At 36.3% G+C, this 19764-nt stretch overlaps 1 protein-coding gene across 1 annotated transcript in view; it reads right to left on the bottom strand.

The window, feature by feature from the left end:
* The window catches only part of USP31 (ubiquitin specific peptidase 31), an 87122-nt gene that overhangs the window by 49844 nt on the left and 17514 nt on the right, over positions 1-19764 (bottom strand). Inside the window, exons 6-8 of the mRNA XM_044678227.1 lie at positions 16310-16490; positions 13094-13205; positions 12054-12148 (exon numbers count right to left, since the gene is read on the bottom strand). Of these exons, the coding sequence (XP_044534162.1) occupies positions 12054-12148; positions 13094-13205; positions 16310-16490 (388 nt within the window). The remainder of the gene's footprint in view (positions 1-12053; positions 12149-13093; positions 13206-16309; positions 16491-19764) is intronic.

Below are 19764 nucleotides of genomic sequence, written 5' to 3' on the forward strand. Positions count from 1 at the left end.
CCAAGACAGAAGGTAAAGGTTTAAAAAAAAAAAAAGAAATTGTAGTCTATTCCATTATCCCAATCTGTTAACTGCAGCAAAAGCTCCTCTTTTCCACACCAATATTCTTATATTGTTATGAATATAGTTATGAATCATAGAACACTAGGAACTCATAAGTATATCATTTGAAGGTAACCCAAAGGACAAGAGAAAGATCCATGGTAAATAGAAATAGGCTCCAGCATACTAAGGATGACACATGAAAAAAGTGATATTAAAGGAATTATCAAGGACATATGACCAGAAAAGGAATTTGGTCAGGTATTTAGCAAAAGTAAGAGATATCAAACAATGAGCCAATCCAAATCCCTGTTCTCCATGACTTAAAGGAACACAAAGAAGACTTTGAGCATGTTAAGCAGTGTCCTTATGGCAGATTTATGGGAAGAAGTCAATTCAATAAGTATTTATTAAGCATTTACTATATGCTGGGAGCTGTGTTAAGTGCTGGGGACACTAAGAAAGAAAAAAATAGACTCTGCCCTCAAGAAGCTCACATTTTAATGGGGCAAGACAACATGTAAAAAAAACTGCACATTAAAGAAAAACACAGAGTAAAATGAAGATTATCGCAGTCTGCTAACAGTCTGAGGAATACTCCTTCAATGTCATAGTTCGCCCAAAGAAGTCTCCACTGGACTTACCAGTTAAGAGACCAAATTAAGCAAAACTGCTTATGTAGGGAAGGGACACATCATCCATTTCAGCACTCCTGAATCACAAGATTCCTGGACTTACACATGTTATTAAGTCATTCATTAACTGGCAGACCAGACTGCTAGGAAAGCCTTCTGATTCAATTCAATAAGCTCTTGCTAATTAAGCATTCACAGTTAGGCTAGGCAACATACTAGGTACAAGAGATAAATGGAAAAATTGAAAATATCTCTGCTGTCAAGAAGCCTTCACCTTACAGAGCAATGGGGGTAGGTATTGACCCATGCACAAATAAGATAAAACAAGATACATACAAAATAAAAATAAAGTAATTTTTGGTGTTGGGGGATCAGAAGACTTTAACAATTGGGAATATCAGGAAAGGCCCTTTGTAGCAAGTGGCACAAACAAAATCTTGAGAGACAGATTGTACAAAGCAAAAGTTCAAGAGAGACTGCCTTGTCTAAAGATGGACCATGAAGACAGCCTTTGCATAAAATTTTTGTAATGAGTTAGAAAAAAATTCTCTATCAATAAGCACCAAGGAAGGGCCCATGGGCATTAGGTACTGCAGCATGACTACCCCAAGGATAGGCATAAAGGCAAGAACAACTGCAAGAGGAAAATCAGGCACCATTTAATTAGGGTTAAGTAACAGAAAACACCTACATTGTAGAAACATGGGGAAGAAAAAATTCCAGATATACTAAGTAGAACAAGGGATAAGAATTCTAAATCAAACACAACAGATAGAATCCCAAATGCTTATACAGTCTCTGCTGGGCAAATCTTGTGGACCACTAAAAAAACACAGGACAGGATGAGGAGACATGAGTGGATTGGGATCTGTACAGGTGGATGGAATATATATGCCAAATGCATAAGTGATCTCCTGAAGTTAGTGAATAGTGAATGCTAACCTTAGCCATTTGGATTTTATTTAGAAAGACCAACTGGGTGGAAGATAATGGTATGGCATGTTATTCATTTAACTATCACCATGAGAACCTCAGCTGTTGATCCCAGGAGGCTGGTATACCAGGACACAAGCAGCCAACTGGTGGCAGGTTATCCAAATTCTAGGAAGTGAACCTGGGAAAAAATAAAGGGAAATCATCTTGGAAACACCAGCCTAGTAACCCAAACATATGAAGTTTCAGGACGTGACATAGAATGACATCCTCATCTTGTTGCCTCTTTGAGTATTGCTACTGAAGACTTTTAGGGCCAGGTTTTGTTTTTACAACTATAAACATAAATGGTGCCTGTCTACAAATCCAGTCTATGGTCTAAAGGCCCCAGAGGCCCAATAAGAAGTGGCTAGGGAGAAATCCTGATGTGTTATTACACTCCTAAATCCCAGAGGGCTAAAAGATTCCACAATACATCTATACTAGTGACAACTGATGCTGACATTTATAGAACACAATAAAGTTTACAAAGCACTTTACAGATATGATCTTATTTGATCCTCACAGCAATCCTGTAAGGTAAGGTCTTGAAGGCAGCAAGAGTATATCAGGGAAATTCTCCAATCTGCTGGACTGAAGTGTCTCCAAAGCAACTAGGAGGACAAACTGTATAGAAAATTGGGTTTGAATTCAGGAGGATCTGAGTTTCAATCCTATCTCAGACACTTAATTGTGGTGCATCTCAGAGTAAGTCACAATCTGTGCCAACCTCAGTTTTTCACCTATAAAATAAGAGGAATGAACTCACTGCTTTTAAGGTCCCCTTATGGGATAACATATATGGGAAAGGTCAAAGTGGGAGGGATTATGGAAAAACAACCCACTAATACATTGCTAATGGATTTGTGAATTGGCACAATCATTTGGATAGCAGTTTGGAATGAACACAAATACAGTGTTGGAAATGCCCATATCTTTTGACTCAAAATTCTGTTGCTAGGTAAGGAGGCAAAGAAGAATAGATAGACAGGCAGCTATCCACATTTTATATTTAATCTTGTTTAATATTTTGGTTTATAATTACTCTGTTATTAAAATTTTTCTTTTGGTTAATATTATAACACCAATGCTAGGGATTTATATGTGCATGTGTATACATATATACACAAATATACATATGTAAACATAGGTACACATTGCGATAGGTCTAAAAAGAAAAATCAGAAATTAAATAGCACATTAAATAAGATTAAAGTGCAGCTACAAGTATACACATGTGTGCGTGCACATGTGCACAAACATACACACAATGGTGAAGAATGACAAAAAGTAAAGCTCCATCTAAACCAAAGTATTAATAGCAGCACTTTCTGTGGTAGCAATGAAATGGAATCAAAGAACTAGAGGAATGGCTCCACATATCATGGTATATTGATGTAATGGAATATTACTGTGCTATAAGAAATGAAAAGCATGATAAAGATTAACATAAGACTTACATGAACTGATGCAAAGTGAAATAAATAGTGCCATGAAAATAATATACAATTGACTACAGAAATGTTAAGTGGGAGAAAACAACCCCAAAATAGCTCAACTGAATCTAACCAAATTACAGGGGAAATCTAAATGACATAAAAACAAAAGAATAAAAGGTGCTTATCACGAAGATACATTTTTAAGTGTCTAATGTTTTAAACATTTCCTTTGTGGTAGAAGAAATAAATAGCCACCCCTATGTCAAATCTGCTTTGTATATTGTGTACCTCTTTTAGAATGGACTCTATAAATACCTTACAGGAGAGAGTTGCTTAAGAAATTTTCCTAAAAACCCCTGAGTAGGTCTTAAAAGCCAGAGAATATGACAAAAGCTTGATCCTCTCTTTTCTTGGCATCTGGGTCTCTAGGATCAAATCTAGGTTCCCTAAAACACAAAGATTCTCATGGAATGGAATGCTACCTGGACCATAGGTAACAAACTATTACCAACTCTATTCTGTATGAGGAAACTGGGGCTTTGAAAACTTAACACACAACTAAAAGGTTGGATTTGCACCGAGGTCTCAATTACCTCCAAATCCAGAAGTCTTTTCACTATACCACACTATCTCTTTTTGAGGAACCAAGGATCCCCCCCATGCCTTTGAACCTAATAATCAACAATTATTTCTTGAACACCGTACTAATATTGGGCTAATAACCAGGATTCCCTAGGCATTTTGATATCATTCAAAGTGATGTAGGTAGAGGAAGCTAAATGGCTCAAAGGATAGAGAGACAGAAAGCTGGAGACAGAAAGCTCTGAGTTCAAATCTAACCTCAGATACTTCCTAGTTGTGTGATCTTGGGCAAGTCACTTAATACCAATTGCCTAGCCCTTACCTCTCCTTTTGCCTTGGAACCAATCCTTAATATTGATTCTAAGATGAAAGATAAGGGTGTTTAATTTAATTTGAAAAAAAATTTAATGATGGCGACAAATAAAGTAAATGTTCCTAAACTCTGTTACTGTGCAAGAAGTATGGGCCAATACCACCCCAAAAGTTTTTATCATCATCAAAAATATTTGTATGCCTGCAATAATCCCTTGAGTATGTCACTAACCTTCCTAGGTATCAGTTTCATCATCTGTAAAATGATGCCATTGTAACAGATGGCCTCTGAGGTCCCTGCCAGCTCTAGATCTGGGATCCTATGGAGGAAATGGCATGAACCTAGTCAGGGCAGAAATGTGAAATTTGTTTTAAATAATCTCTCACTTTCTTCACTTCTCTCCTACCTCCTGCCTCACCCCCACTGCCTTTGGAGAATAAGACAGGGTTAAAACTAGCCAATTCAGACCCCCAAAGTCATACTCTAAAATCCAAGATCAGCTATTTTTCCTTAAGTATAGACTTAACCTATACAAATTCTCTAAGTGCTGCTCCAAGTTCTCAAATCAGCTATTTTCCCTCACCATAACAAAAAATCTTGAGCCCTTACTGCAGCTGTTAAAAAAACAACAACAACAAATCTAATCAGACTACTTCACACTAAGGTAAAGGGATATGTAGCTCCTTAACTCTTCTGAACACAGTTGTATTTTTTCAAAGTAAATACTTATTAACCCAAATAAATCTCTAATAAGTGGAATTTCAGACAGTATGACAAAGACCCATGGAAATTTTTAGCAGTGTGGGTGGGGGGAAGGAGGCAGCTGTGAAGTTGTGGGAACAAACACAGGGCTGGGAATCAGCAGACTCAAGTTCTGGGGCTGGATGTGCCAGAAATCTATCATTTCACTGTGTGACTGTCATCAGTTTGGACCTTCATTTCTTCATCTGTTAAATGAGGAATTATACTAGATGATCTCTGTTCCCTCCCTTTGAATTCTAACATCTTAACAATTCTTTCGGCAGGGAGCCAACATATAAATAATATGATGCTGCTTAGGAGTTTACCCTTTAAGTTAATGTTCCTAAATTATTCTTCTTAAAAACAACAACAACAACAACAACAAAAACAAAAACAAAAACCTTACCTTCTGTCTTAGTATCAGTCCTAAGACAGAAAAGCAGCAAGGGCTAGGCAATCAGGGTTAAGTGACTTGCCTAGGCTACACAGCTAAAACCAGTCTGAGGCCAGATTCAAACTCAGATCTTCCTGACTCCAGTGCTGATGCCCTATCCACTGTACTACTTAGCTTCCCCAAATTATTTTTCCTTTTAACATTTTTCCTTTCCTTTATTTCTGAACCCAAAGAATCTCTAAATGCCCCATTTTCTCCCTTAGTGGGGTGGTAGAATCTGAAGGAAAAGTAAAGTTAAGCACATGTCAAATCTGACTAAAGTTTATCTAAAATTATGAAAGATAAATCCACTGGAAAATTTATATTGGCCATCATTTTTAAATGGTTTTTAAATGGCAACATCCCACAATTGAATTTAAAGTATATCTTTAGGGGTACAATAAATTCAATTAAAATCCTTCTACTGCCATCACAAAACAGACAAATGTGAAATGTGGTGCAATTGTATGAGAGATGACACTTTCTTTGGTCAATTTGGCTGCCCCATTTGAAAGTAAACAGGATTATAGACAGAGATTTGAAGGAGATTTTAGAGTAAGGTTTTTAATCTTTTTTGTTCATGGATCCATTTAGTAGTCTGTTGAAGTCCACAGGTCCCTTCTCTGAATAATATTTTTAAATCTTCAAAATACAATTGCAAAGGAAACCAATTTTGATGAAATGTAGTTATAAAAATACATACTTAGACACATTCATACACCCTAAATTAAGAGCCTGTTCTTTAGATGCTACCTAGTTCAATCCCATCATTTTATCTATGAGGAAACTGAGAGCCAGGGAAGTTTAGTGATTTGCCCAAAGTAACATCAGGAAAGGTTGGGTGGCAGAAGTTGAACTCATGCCTTTTAACTCCAGAGAGAGCCCAAGTTCAATTATACCACATAGTAACTGGCATTCAAAAGATGTTAGAGACTCGGCTCTTGGCTACAGTGTACTCTTATGTAGCAGAGTTTTTAATGTACCTCTGTAGCAAAGAAGGATATCTAGAACTGAAATTGTCTAAATTCCTATGCAATTTGATCACCCTGGAAACAAGAGCTACTTTGCCTGGTCTAGCAGGTTTCTGATAAGACCCTTTCTTGTGGTTCCTCCACCCATTCTGAAAATTAACCTATCAAAATAATAAACAAGAAACTACTCACATCTGAACAGGACTTTGAGGTTTGTAAAGAGCTTTCCTCCAAACATCTCTGAGAGGTGTAGAACCTCAGAGAGGCAAAACAAAGCAAAAGAGTGTGCAAGAAAGAGATTGGCTCTTAGTACCTGGGCTCAATCCAATTCTGCTTCTCATTCTCATTCTCATTAGACTTTGGGCAAATCATTTCCCATCTCTTGGGATTTAGTTTCCTTATCTGTACAATGAGAGCCCCTGAGATCCCTCCCACCTCTAGGTATATGATGTGCTACCAGTACAACTAGGTGGCTCAGTGAATAGCATGCCAGGCCTGGAGACAGGAGGTCCTGGATTCAAATCTGGCCTGGACACTTCCTAGCTGTATGACCCTGGACAACTCACTTAACTCCAGTCTGAAACCAGACTTGAACTTGAACCTAGGTCCTCTCAACTATAGGCCTGGTTCTCCATCCATTGTGCCACCTAGTTGCCCCATATCTTTTCAAAAGATGTAAATCTGGTGTTCTGCTATGCCTGTTTAAATATGTAGATTTGCCTCTCTATTTACAAGCAAAATTCTCTTCTCTTGTTAGAGGTCAAGTTTGGCTATCATAATTACAATATGTGCTGTTCCATTTTTTTTGTTCTTTCCATTTGATTTATAATCAATATGCATGTTGTTTTCCTGTTTTAACTTTCCATCAGTTCATATAAAGCTTCCCATTCTTTATATTCTTCATATTAATTGTATCTAGAAAAGGATGATTATTATGGTGAAAAGACTGGAAACTATGCCACATGTGAATCATGTATTAGGTATCAGGGTGATTTAGCCTAGGGAAGACTCAGGTGACATAATAGCTATATTCAAATAATGAGAAGATATAGCTAAAGTATTTTGCAAACCTTAAAGTATGAAATAATTTATTGTTGTTATTAGTAACAATAATTATATAGAAATATTTGTTCTGTTTGGCCCCATAAAACAGGCCTTAGAGCAAAAAAAAATGCCCAAAAGAATATTTTGTTTAATATGAGAAACACTTCCTCAACATTTAATTGTCCAAAATTGGAATAGATGCCCATCATTAACAGTCATAACCATCAATAATGGTCATAAAATGAAGACCAAATAGGCTACTAGTCAGAGATTTTGTAAAGACAATTCTTGTTCAGGTTGTGGCTGGATCCAAAGATTCCTGGGTGCCTTCCAACAGAGAGTACAACCCTAAACAGCTAGATGTAGAAATATATACATGTGCAGCCCTGGAAGGCCTTGACAACAACATTGCAAACAATTCTAATCTATTTGAATTTCTCTCTCCTCCTAACATGATTCTCTCTACCATTTATCTGTTATTTATCATATAATGTCTTTTTCAGAAGTCTAGATGCTCCAACTTAAGGGCATGTAATGTGTCTTATACTTTTTTGCATGCCCAATAGTATCCAAGATAATAACTTGTATATAGATGATGTATGACAAAACCACTGAATCTAGAATTTTTTTTACAAACTCCCAACAGATGGAATACTATTGCCATACTATAATGATCAGCATATAATTCTTTTTTTTTTTTTAATAAACCCTTACCTTCTGTCTTGGAATCAATACTGTGTATTGGTTCCAAGGCAGAAGAGTGATAAGGGCTAGGCAATTGGGGTTAAGTGACTTGCCCAGGGTCACACAGCTGGGAAGTGTCTGAGGCCAGATTTGAACCTAGGACCTCCCGTCTCTAGGCCTGGCTCTCAATCCACTAAGCTACCCAGCTGCCCCCCCAGCATATAATTCTTAAGTCCCAATCTGCTAAATATTTTCAACTCAGTTTATAAGAGGATGTTTTCCATAACACATTTTTTAATATTTATATTGGATATCAATATACTCTGCAAATTCACATTAGCCAGACAGACAAAAAGACATTTATTAAACACTTACTATATTCCAGGCACTGGGCTAAGCTATAGGGATACAAAGAAAAGACAAAAACATTTCCTGCCCTCAAGGAGCTCACAATCTAATGGAGTAGATGACATATAGATAGTTACATGCAAAACTTATATATAAAGTGTAAATAGAAGGGAATCTTAGAAGCAAAGGTATTAGCAGTCAGAGAAGGAAAGAATCAAGAAAGAATTCCTATAGGAGGTGAAATTTGAACTGATCCTTAGAGGAAGTCAGAAAAATTAAGAAGTAGAGGTTAGAAGGAAAAGCATTCCAAGCATGAGGAATAGTGTAATAGGTCATTCTTGTCTCCTACTCACCCTTCTGAACCCACATATAATATTTAAGTTAATTTCCCTGGTTTTTCCCATAAGAATAGCCAGTAAAAAAGTGAAGAGATGGGAGGTGGGACATCAAGTAGGTTAGGTAGTTGAATATGGGAGTAAGGCATAAGAAGACATCATTTTTTGTTAATAGAAGCCTGAGAATGTAGGAAGGGGACAGGTTATACATAGCTTTAAATATCAGAAGACTTTATATTTGATCCCAAAGGCAATAGGGAATTACTGAAATTTACTAAGTAGAGGGATAGACATGGGAAGATCTATGCTTTAGGAAAATTACTTTGGGGGCTAAATCAAGGATGGATTAGAGTGGGAAAAGATCTGAGGCATGGAGATCTACCAAAAAACTACTACAGTAGTGCAGACAAGAGAAGATGAGGGCATTTGGCAAGGTCATCACTATTTATGTGGAGATTAGGAAATGTATAATGAGAAATGTTATAAAGGTAAAAATGACAAATATTGCCAACAAATTGAATTTTGAGTTGAAGATGAGGGTAAGAAATTAAGGATAATGTCAAGATTACAAATGCAGGAGGAAAGGGGGGGATAGAGGGGGTGAGGAAAGAGAGAAAGAGAGAGAGAGAGAGAGAGAGAGAGAGAGAGAGAGAGAGAGAGAGAGAGAGAGAGAGAGAGAGAGATCTGCATAGAGATGGTCATCAAATCTATAGGAGTTGATGAGCTCACCAACTGAGATAATATAGACATAAAAGAGGTGGTACTACCCATGGTTAGTCAGAATGACCTAGAAGAAGAACCAGGAAAGAAGATTGAGAAGGAACAACTAGAAAGAAAGGAGAACCAGAAAAGAACAGTGTCACAAAAACTAAAAACTTAGAAAGTATACAGGAGGGGAAGGTGAGCAGTGTCAAAAGCAGCAGAGTCAAGAAAATCTTTGTAAGGCAAGGAGGATACATGCACTCATGGATATACTATTTTTTCTTTTCTTTTTATAATTTATAATGTTTTATTTATTCCTTTTGTTTTTATGTCACAATCTATTTCAGAAATATGCCCCCTCCAGCTCCCTCCTGACTTAACCCTCTCTCATAACAAATAAAAATTAAAAGCATCCAGTACTGATGATATCTAACAATACATACAATATTCTGCTGTAATAGTTCCTCACCTCTCTTTTGAGATAAGGGAGATGTGTTCCACTATCTCTTCTCTAGGAATACTATTTTCTATGGACCTATTATCATAGATTTAATTTAAAACTAAAATTCAAGGAATTGTTCAAACATTTGGGAAAGCAATTTGGAAGAATGCCTCAAAAGCTATTACTGTGCATACCCTTTGACCCAGTGTTATTATTACTACCAAAGAGATCAAAGAAAGAGAAAAAGAACTCCAGTACAAAAAAATATTTAGAGTAACTCTTTTTGTGGTGGCAAAGAATTGGAAACAGAAGAGATGCCCATCAGTTGAGGAATGGCTAAAAAAGTTATGGGATATGGATGTGATGGAATGCTACTGTACTGAAAGAAATAATGAAAAGCACACTTTCAAAGAATCCTGAGATTTGTATGAACTGATATGAGTGAAGTAAGCAAAACTGAGAGAACACTTTGCACAATAATATTAATATTGTAAAGATAAACAACTTTGAAAGACTTGGAAACCCTAGTCAACACAATAAGCAACCACAATTCAAGAGGATGCAAGATGAAACATGTAACCTACTTCCTGATAGAGGTGAGGAATATAAGAGTACAGATTGAAACATATTGGGAGTGGGGGATATGGCCAATGCAGTCATTTGTTTTGTCTTTGATTCTACACATGTGTTACAAGGGTTTTGTTTTTCTAGCTTTCTCAAGGGGGTGGGGAGGGATGATGGGAGTGAATTCAGACCTGAAAATAAAATAAAATATAATTTTTTATTTAAAAAAATACAAGGAACTAAATTCATTGTCTCCTCCCTTCTCTGATTTCATAGCACAAACTACCAGAAATTTTTCCATCCTATTTTTATGTTTACCTTAGATCCTAAGAAATAAAAATGAGTTAAGAACAGAGTATTAATTCTATTTCAAAGGGTAGCAGAACAAAAGACACTTATGTCATGAAACTGTATTTTTAGAAGGTGTAATTTTTAATTTATTTTTTTTCCTTCCAGCAAAGAACCCAAATGAAAAAAGTCAAGTAGCAATTTCATCAACTAGAACATTAGGCTGTCAGTAGTTTTTTCTTCAAATTGCATGTTTTTATCTACCTATAAGAATATTTTGTTTGCACTGAGGTTAGTAACTAGAATTTTTATAAAATTGTCAGAGTAAGCATTCCAATTAATTCAGGGCAAAGAGTGCTATATCTGAAGTTAATTCAAATTTGAGCTCTGCCATTTAGTTATCTGTTACCCTGAGCAAGTCATTTATCCTCTCTGTGACCCTCTCCTCATCCTTAAAAGTAGAGGAAGTTGAATTAGGTAGTATACAAGGTTCCCTTCCCAGTTCCTGGAGTGATATTCCTAAAGAACAGATCTGACTGAAACCTCCCTGCTCAAAAAGTTCCAGTGCTTCCTTTTGGTTCTGAGATAAAACACCATCTGCTTTATTTGGCATTCAGAGACCTGCACAATCTGACTCCTTCCCAGCTATTTTTTTAAACATTACCTTCTGTCTTAGAATCAATACTATGTATTGGTTCCAAAGCAAAAGAGCAATTAAGGACTCTAGGCAATGGGAGTTAAGTGACCTGCCCAAGAAGCTAGGAAATGTTTGAATCCAGAGATTTGAACCCTCCTGTCTCTAGGCCTGGCCCATCTGACTATTTTTCCAATTTCTTGCAAACTGCTCCCTTTTAGCCATTCCATGCTCCAACTTAGCTGCCTTCAAGAAACATGTCATTCCATCTTATCTCCAGCCATGTCATTTCCACCTCTCAGAATACCTAGCTCCCTCCAAAGTGTAGCTTAAAAATCACTTCCTACATAAAACTTTATCTGAGCCCCAACTCAGGTCCTGATTTCCCCCTTCACCAAATTACTTGATACACGCAAATATGTATGTATGTATATGTACTTTTTCCTATCTGTCCCATATATAGCTTGCTTTTGCATATCTCTGTTTACATGTTGTCTCCCCCATTAGACTATAAGTTCCTTGAGGGCAGGACCTGTCTTTCACTTCTTTTTGTATCCCCAACTTAACACAGTGCCTAGAAGAAACCTAATAAATGAATGCATAACTAATTCAAGCTCTAAACTTATGATCTGCAGATACATTATTATTGTTATTTGCCAAAATATAAAGTTGAAGACAACCATAAAATTAATAGAGAAATGTCAAATGAGACTCATTCTCATTCCAGAAATGTGCTGTGTAAGCTATGACAACTTCAATTTCAGAGCAGGGCTAGAGAATTTACCACTAATGAGGAATGTCTAACAGATATCCCTATAATCTCAGGTATACAGACATGCAAAAAGCACACTCTGCTGATGAGGTCAGAGAAGACGTGATTTTACCTTTCCACAGTCGGGTGGCACAAAGGTTGCTCCTCTTGTGGTAGTAAGTATGTTATTCCCACAACACTGACAACACGCAAGCTAAATGGGCACACCTGTTTTGAACATAAGAGTTAGGTTAGGTAGGAAGCCTAGTACAAGTGTATCCCTGTTATGATTTAATATAATCAGATTTATAGAACAGATAAAAGGTTGCTCTGTCAAAGAATCATTAAAGAAGAGAATTCCTCTAAAGCACTTAAGAACAATCTAATTTACTAAAAATCTTCACCAATTAGCAAGTCCATTGGCGAAAATCTATTTTATTGGCCATATTGGCTAAAATAATTTACATAAAGCAAAGTACTCTTGTACATCATTTTAAGCTCAGTGATATTTATGTGTTTGTTTTCTTTTTAAGATAAAGAGAACAAATTATAGCTATGTTTTTTTAACAAAGAATAATGCATAGAAACTATTAGGGCAAGATATAAAAGTTCTACCAAATTTCCCCAAACTTTCTATGTGTTGAACTTCATTAATAATGGTTCATATTGTTATAGCATTTTAAGGTTTGTGACGTACTTTTCATTAGAAAAATGTTATGATAGAATGTCTGGCAAGTCAAAGAAAGTCCTTCAAATGCCAATTCCTTTAGTAGAATAAGACACAACCCAACAATTACTAAAAATCTGAATAGATCCAACTTAATTAAGTTAGATTTCATCAGGGCTTCTCTACCCTGGAGCCTAGTTTCCTGGCCTAATGAGAAAGGAATCTAGAATTTTAAAGCCAGTTTTAATAACTTTTTTTTTATTTTTTTTAAACCCTTGTACTTCGGTGTATTGTCTCATAGGTGGAAGATTGGTAAGGGTGGGCAATGGGGTTCAAGTGACTTGCCCAGGGTCACACAGCTGGGAAGTGGCTGAGGCCGGGTTTGAACCTAGGACCTCCTGTCTCTAGGCCTGACTCTCACTCCACTGAGCTACCCAGCTGCCCCCTTAATAACTTATTTCTTTACCAAGTATTCAAAGATGTGGAAATTGGAATGTTTTACTCACCTGGATGCAAACTGTGGGCCTCAAAAAATACTGCATCTTTTCCAAGATCTCCTTCTGCAAGAGATCCCATGCTATTGTCTTTTCTAAGTGTAGCACAAAGGGTTGTCCAAATCTAAATAAAATAAAATGTTTTAAAAGTCTTAATACTATATCTCTTGCTGCATTCCTACAATGACTAAGTTATTGATAATGTCTTCGAATTTCATCTGTAAAATGATCATAATATATAACCATTTAACCCACAACATTATTGAGAGGGAAACATTAAGTAAAACCTAAAATGCTATGTAAATATGAGGTGTTATTATTTTGCTAGCTAATTATCTGGAATCAGAATAAGACCACTCTTGGAACATGTCTTCAATTGAAATGAAACTAGAAAAATCAACTTCAATTATATCATTCCCTCCCCCCGTAATAGACAAATTTATAAATTAAGATTTAGACATTTAGGGTAAGCTAACAGCCAGACTTAATAAGGCAAGGATGGAGGGTTCCAACCATGGAATGGTGAGAAGGAAGGTTTTTCCTGGAGTGACTCTGTTGTGGCTGAGGCAGTTGGAGGCTGGTTTATCTGTCCCAGTGAAGAGCCCAGGAAAAGTGGATTTGTCTCCCAGAAGAAACATCTACCCATGGAAATTCAGGTTGAGCAACAAGACCAGACATGGGTAGTGGACATACCAGGCTGGTTCAGCAACCTGTCTTTACCTTTTGTGGATTAATTGCTGAGGATCCTGGAAAGCTGTGAACATAACTGGAGCTGAAGTGGACCCAGTTGTGAAACCATCACATACCCTTCTAACCTCCAAAAGCTGGACCTGATAGTCTGTGTTAGCTCAGTGTAGATTTTGACCCATTTCCAGTCCCTGAAGTCTATCCATAGTTATCTCATGTAGTGTGACCTTTTTCCCATTTCTCCAACCCTAAACCTCTTAATAAACTATTTTATTTTACTTCCTATTGTCTTCCTCAAACCCCAATAAGGACCCATAGAGAGATAGCATCCAATCCTTGTGTTTTCCCCAGCTAGTTGATGACCAGTAAACTGTCAACTGTCATCTTGCCAACTAGAGTGGTTTCACCTAATACCTACATCCCTTGTGAGAGGTCCCCTGTTATCCTGTGAAATTGTGTCACACAGGGTATGTGGGTGTTTTCTGGTTGTGTGTGTCACCTCTGTATTACCCCAGTTACACAGTTACCTATTTCACCCCATAGCATCAATGGGATGAGAATAGTAATTTACAGGTAATAACTGATAAGTCAAAGTGATATCTTGAGACTGCCATGGCAAAGCAGACAAAGGTCTAGGAAGGAAAGACTAGGACCAGATGTTTCCCTTGTTAGGCAGTCAGGCAGAGAGGAAGATTGAAACCCAGAGAAGCAGATAGGGCTATAAGGACCAGTGGGGGGGGTACTGTGTGGTCAGGCAAGCAAGAGGTCATGTGTTTGGAAAACAGCTAGGACAGAAAGAAAAGAAGGCAGAGTCCATATTCCAGAGCATCAGAGTCAACAAGAATAACTTGGTAAGAAGGGACTCAATGGAGTCAATCTCTCCTGACTTATATTACTTGCTGGATATGGCAAACTCTGTACCCAAAATGTCAATCATAGCTAGATGGTTACATATGAATCCTCCAAGTCTTAATAGCACTTCTAATTCCATAGGAGTGGTAAATTCTCATCCTTCTGAGGGGTCTTAGCTGATCAAGACAGTTACAGTAGGCTAGAGTAGAGGTTAATATGAGTTCAGTGAACTTTTTAAAAATTTTGATAACTTTATTTCAGTACAAATGGTTTCCTTTGTAATCCTATATGCCTTGTTTTATGCATTTAAACACAAAAAAATTAAGAATCCCTACATCAAGAGGTTTGTGGTAGAAGGTGCACTCCAAAGTCTACACCATATTTGTTCTACTAGTGAATAAGGGCATTCCTAGACACCAGTATATACTAAAAATAATAATACAGCAACATAGAAGGAGGTTAAATTATAATAGCCTAGGAAGAGTTGTCCCCAGTAAGGATTGAGAATGAATAAAGGAAACACCCAATAGAGCTTGAGGGAGTTAGGAAAAGTTTCCAAATCCAGTCTGGCCAGCAACCCAGCTCTCTGAAGTTTCCCAAGATAGAATATATAGCCTTTGCCTCTTTGTTCAGACAACTTTACAATCTGATTAACAAGTGTGAGGAAAAGAAACAAAGATTTGGATCAGAGTAATACAAAAAGACAAGTATTATTTTTAATAGGACCTTTTAGTTGAGACTACTAAGTTGAGTACAAACTAAAAAAGTCTGCAAGAAAAAAAGTTTAATAAATAATACTTTATCTAGACCAGTTTTAGAAGAAGGATAACAGTTCCAATGATGTTTAAGAGACAGCCATTCCTTGTGTCTTCCTTAAGCAAATTGGGACTGTTTTCTTGGACAGTTCAAGTAGTCCATCATGTATAGTTAACTCCAATTCATGACAGCAGAGACCCTTGGTATGGAAAGTGCAAATAACTGATAAAAACTGATAAAAAAAAGGGGGGGGGGTTGAGGGGTGAAGGGTAGAGGCTGAGGGAAGTTTGTAGGCAATAGGATAGGGAAGGAATATTATATATCATCTAGTACCTCCCCCTTATTCTACAAATAAGAACATAGAGGTCAGTGACAAAAGTTAGATGTAGATCATCCCTCTAACTAGCTCATTGATATCCACTGGCTCTTTCTAGTCAATGCAACCAAAATTTCTAGAATGCTAAGTAGAAGACCAGGGTATGATTGGTGAGGATTTAGAGGGATATAAAGAGGAATAAGACACAATCTTTGTCCTTATGAAGCTTATTATCTAATAGGATAGATAAGCTATGTACCCAAATAACTATAATACAGACTGAATATAGTAAGTGCATTAAGAAAAAGGAATGCTATGGAAATTCACAATAGAGTAATTAGCAACAAGACAAGGATCAACCTTCACAATAAAATATTTCTATGCAAAAAACAAAATTCCAGTTGGTCTCTGGTGGGAATTCTGCAGGTCTGTATATATCATACTAGATACCAAAATGGATGATACCTTGTCATATAAGGCAAGCAATCTTTATATCCCCAGGAACTTGCATGGAATTGGCACCTGATGCATACTTGTCAGATGGAAGAGTACTTAAACTAAAAGGTCTTTAAAAAAATTTAAAATGAACATCTCATTAGGAAAAAGATCTGCTTTACCTTTTCCCCTGCTGCCCAGTGCATGCTCTATTACACACCAGCAGAACAATCTTGTCATTTCCTGTTCTTGTAGAAGGAAGGTCCGGCTTTGCTTGTTTTGTGGCTGTCTGTGCATGGGAAGATATTCTATGGTGATCACTGCCAAACTTCAAGTTGTTCAGGTTGTTGTTTAGATGCATTCCTAAAGTAAAGTAATAACTGGCATTTTTCTCTTGCTTAGGCATTCTTTTTTATTCAAGAATATCTCAGGAATTTTACCTAATAGTAGACTCAAAGGCTACTGAAGTAAACATGTTTTTTTAGAAAAAAGTGTTTCTTCGATTTGGAACTTTGCCCAAAAGACTATAAAATTGCATACCTTTTGACCCACTACTAGTCTGTATCCCAAAGAGATAAAAAAAAAAGGAAAAGGGTCTATATGTACAAAAATATTTATAACAACTCATTTTGTGTGGAAATTGAAGGGATGCCCATCAATTGGGGAATGGCTGGACAAGTTATGGTACATGATTGTGATAGAATACTATTATGCTATAAGAAATGACGAACAGAATAGTTTCAGAAAACCTTGGGAAGACTTATATGAATTGATGCAAAGTGAAGCCAGGAGAACAATATGCCCAGCAACAATAATATTGTAAAAATAATCAACTGTGACTTAGTTACAAGGTTTCAAGACAATTCCAAAGGACCCACAATGAAAAATGCTATCCACCTTTGCAGAGAGAACTGATGAACTCTAGGATAAATTGAAGTATATTTTTTCCACTTTACTTTTCTTGGAGCTTAATGTATGTTTTCTTTTGCAACACAGAAATATTTTTTACATAACTTCACAAGTATAATGGATATCAGTTTGTTTGCCTTCTGAGTAAATGACAAAGGAGGGAGATGGAGGGAGAGAATTTGAAACTCAAAAAATTTTTAAATGAATGTTAAACTTATTTGAATGTAATTGGTAAGTATATAACAAAATAAATAAAAGCACATTTTTTTCAAAAGAAAGAAAAGTGTATTTCTTTCATAGAATCACAGAACATCAGAGTTGTAATGGACTTCAGAGTTTATCTACTTTTACCCATACCTATTCAACCAGACACCTCTACAACTTTCTTCCACTCCAGCAAGTATCTATTTGAAGACTACAAATGATACAGAAATACTTACCTTTCAATATAAACTCTTCTGCTTTTGCAGAGCTCTAATTGTTAAGAAATTTTTCTTTATACTGATTCAAAATGTGCCTCTCTATAATTTCTACTCATTGTTTTGCCCTTTTTTATCTTAATATATATCATATATTCTCATGCTGCCCTTTTTTATCTTAATTTTGGCCTTCTTCTTGATTCAGAAGAATGAAAATGAGGATTTTTTACTTTAGTTAACTTTAGGCATTCCTTGGAAAGTTGTTTCCCCCCTCAAAATTGAGGGGAAAATCAACCTCTGCCTCTCCCAAACCCATCCATAAAAGAAGAAAAATGTCAAACCAGAAATGTTGGTTGACTTACTTAAACATAAATAAAAAGGAAATGGGAATATGAAAGCATGGAATTGGAAGAAATATATTACTATTACAATAGCAATATCTTTCCCTATTTAAAGTTCAAAAGATAACCAATTAAAATGAGTGGATGCCCTTTGATTGGGGAATGGCTGAACAAATTGTGGTGTTGGTGATGGAATACTATTGTGCTCAAAGGAATAATGAACTGGAGAAATTCCATATGAACTGGAATGACTTCCAGGAATGGATGCAGAGTGAAAGGAGCAGAACCAGGAGAACATTCTACACAGAGACAGATACACTGTGGTACAATCTAATGTAATAGACTTCTGTACTAGCAGCAATGCAATGATCCAGGACAACTATGAGGGACTTATGAGAAAGAACCCTATCCGCGTTCAGAGAAAGAACTGTGGGAGTAGAAACACAGAAGAAAAATAACTGCTTGATCACATAGGTCAATGGGAATATGATTGGAGATGTAGACTCTAAGTGATCACTCTATTGCAAATATTAATAATATGGAAATAGGTCTTGATCAATGACACATGTAAAACCCAGTAGAATTGCTTGTTGGCTATGGGACAGAGGTGGGAGGAGGGAAGGGAAAGAACATGAATCATGTAACCATGGAAAAATATCCTTAATTAATTAATTAACTTAATTTTTAAAAGATAAACCAATTAAAAAACAATAGATATATCCATGAATAAAACAAATGTCTCTTAAAAAAAACTACAAATATTTAGTAGAGTTAAACAAGTTCGGGTTAAACTAAGTAAAAAGAAATTTATTTACCTATAAGAATATAACTTATGCAAGTCATCTCCAAGTAGGCAGACCCAGTATCTGGGCCTGTCAGAAATAAGTTGTAAAGTACTAAGAATTGTCTGAATGAAATCAGTGTGATAAAGCAAAGGAATTCTGACTTGGAGTATGGATACATTAGGGCTGAAATCCTCACACAAAAACTAGCTATCTGTAGACTCCTCTGAATATCAGTTTCCTCATTCAAAAACTGGGCATATCTGACTTGGAATAGAGACTGGAAAATAATATTCACAATGACTACCATGATATTAATGGAAAGAATAGCCACTGAAAATGGAACAGCTGAAAACAAACACTGAAGAATTGCAAAGAACAATCATGGCCCCAAAGAAGACACCTTCCCACCCCTAACATGCAAAGTCTTTGCAAAGTTAAAGAGATACATAGGTATGAACTACTACAACTATTCTCAGACTTTTTCAATGTATTGATCATTTTTGCTTATTTTTTATCTTCTTTTTCTTTTAAAAAAATTAATTGTTATAGGTGATGGATCTTGGGACGGGGGAGGGAGAAGAATACTGGAGGAAATTTCAGTGATGTAACAAAAGATATCAATAAAATTTTATTTTTAAATGTGGGCATAATAATATTTATACTTCTTAACTACCTTCCAGAGTTTTTTTTTTAAGGAAAACACTTTGTAAACTTTAAAGTTTTCTGTGCAAAAGTGTCTACCATTGTGGTTCAGTTTCACACAGCAGAAACACTAGAGAAAAATTAAGTTCAAGAGGAAAAAAAAGAAGGAAGTTAGTATGGATCCATAAGCAGAGTGACTGAGGGAAGACAACAGATAAGTACAGAACGGAGAGGCCTGAAAACTAGAAAACAGTACGTTTAAAAGGTATATAAAGCACAAAAGAAGATGATTTTGATTAATGTATACTCTATTCAACTCCCTATGCACCCACGTAGCCCTAACAAGTGTTTATGCCTTGATTTCCCAATGCAGAATTTTACTGGAAAGTCGACATAGATAAAGTGATTTCAGGACACAGTAGTTCCCAGTTTTCTTAGTAAGAGAAATTGTAAAAGAAGGGATAGCAAACACTGTTATTAAGGAAAAGCTGAGAATTAGTTGTGTAACATGGATTACAGATATGTGGGTGGTAGGGTGGCT

The sequence above is a fragment of the Gracilinanus agilis genome, chromosome 1, assembly GCF_016433145.1.
Source record: "Gracilinanus agilis isolate LMUSP501 chromosome 1, AgileGrace, whole genome shotgun sequence".
Classification (NCBI taxonomy): Eukaryota; Metazoa; Chordata; class Mammalia; order Didelphimorphia; family Didelphidae; genus Gracilinanus; species Gracilinanus agilis.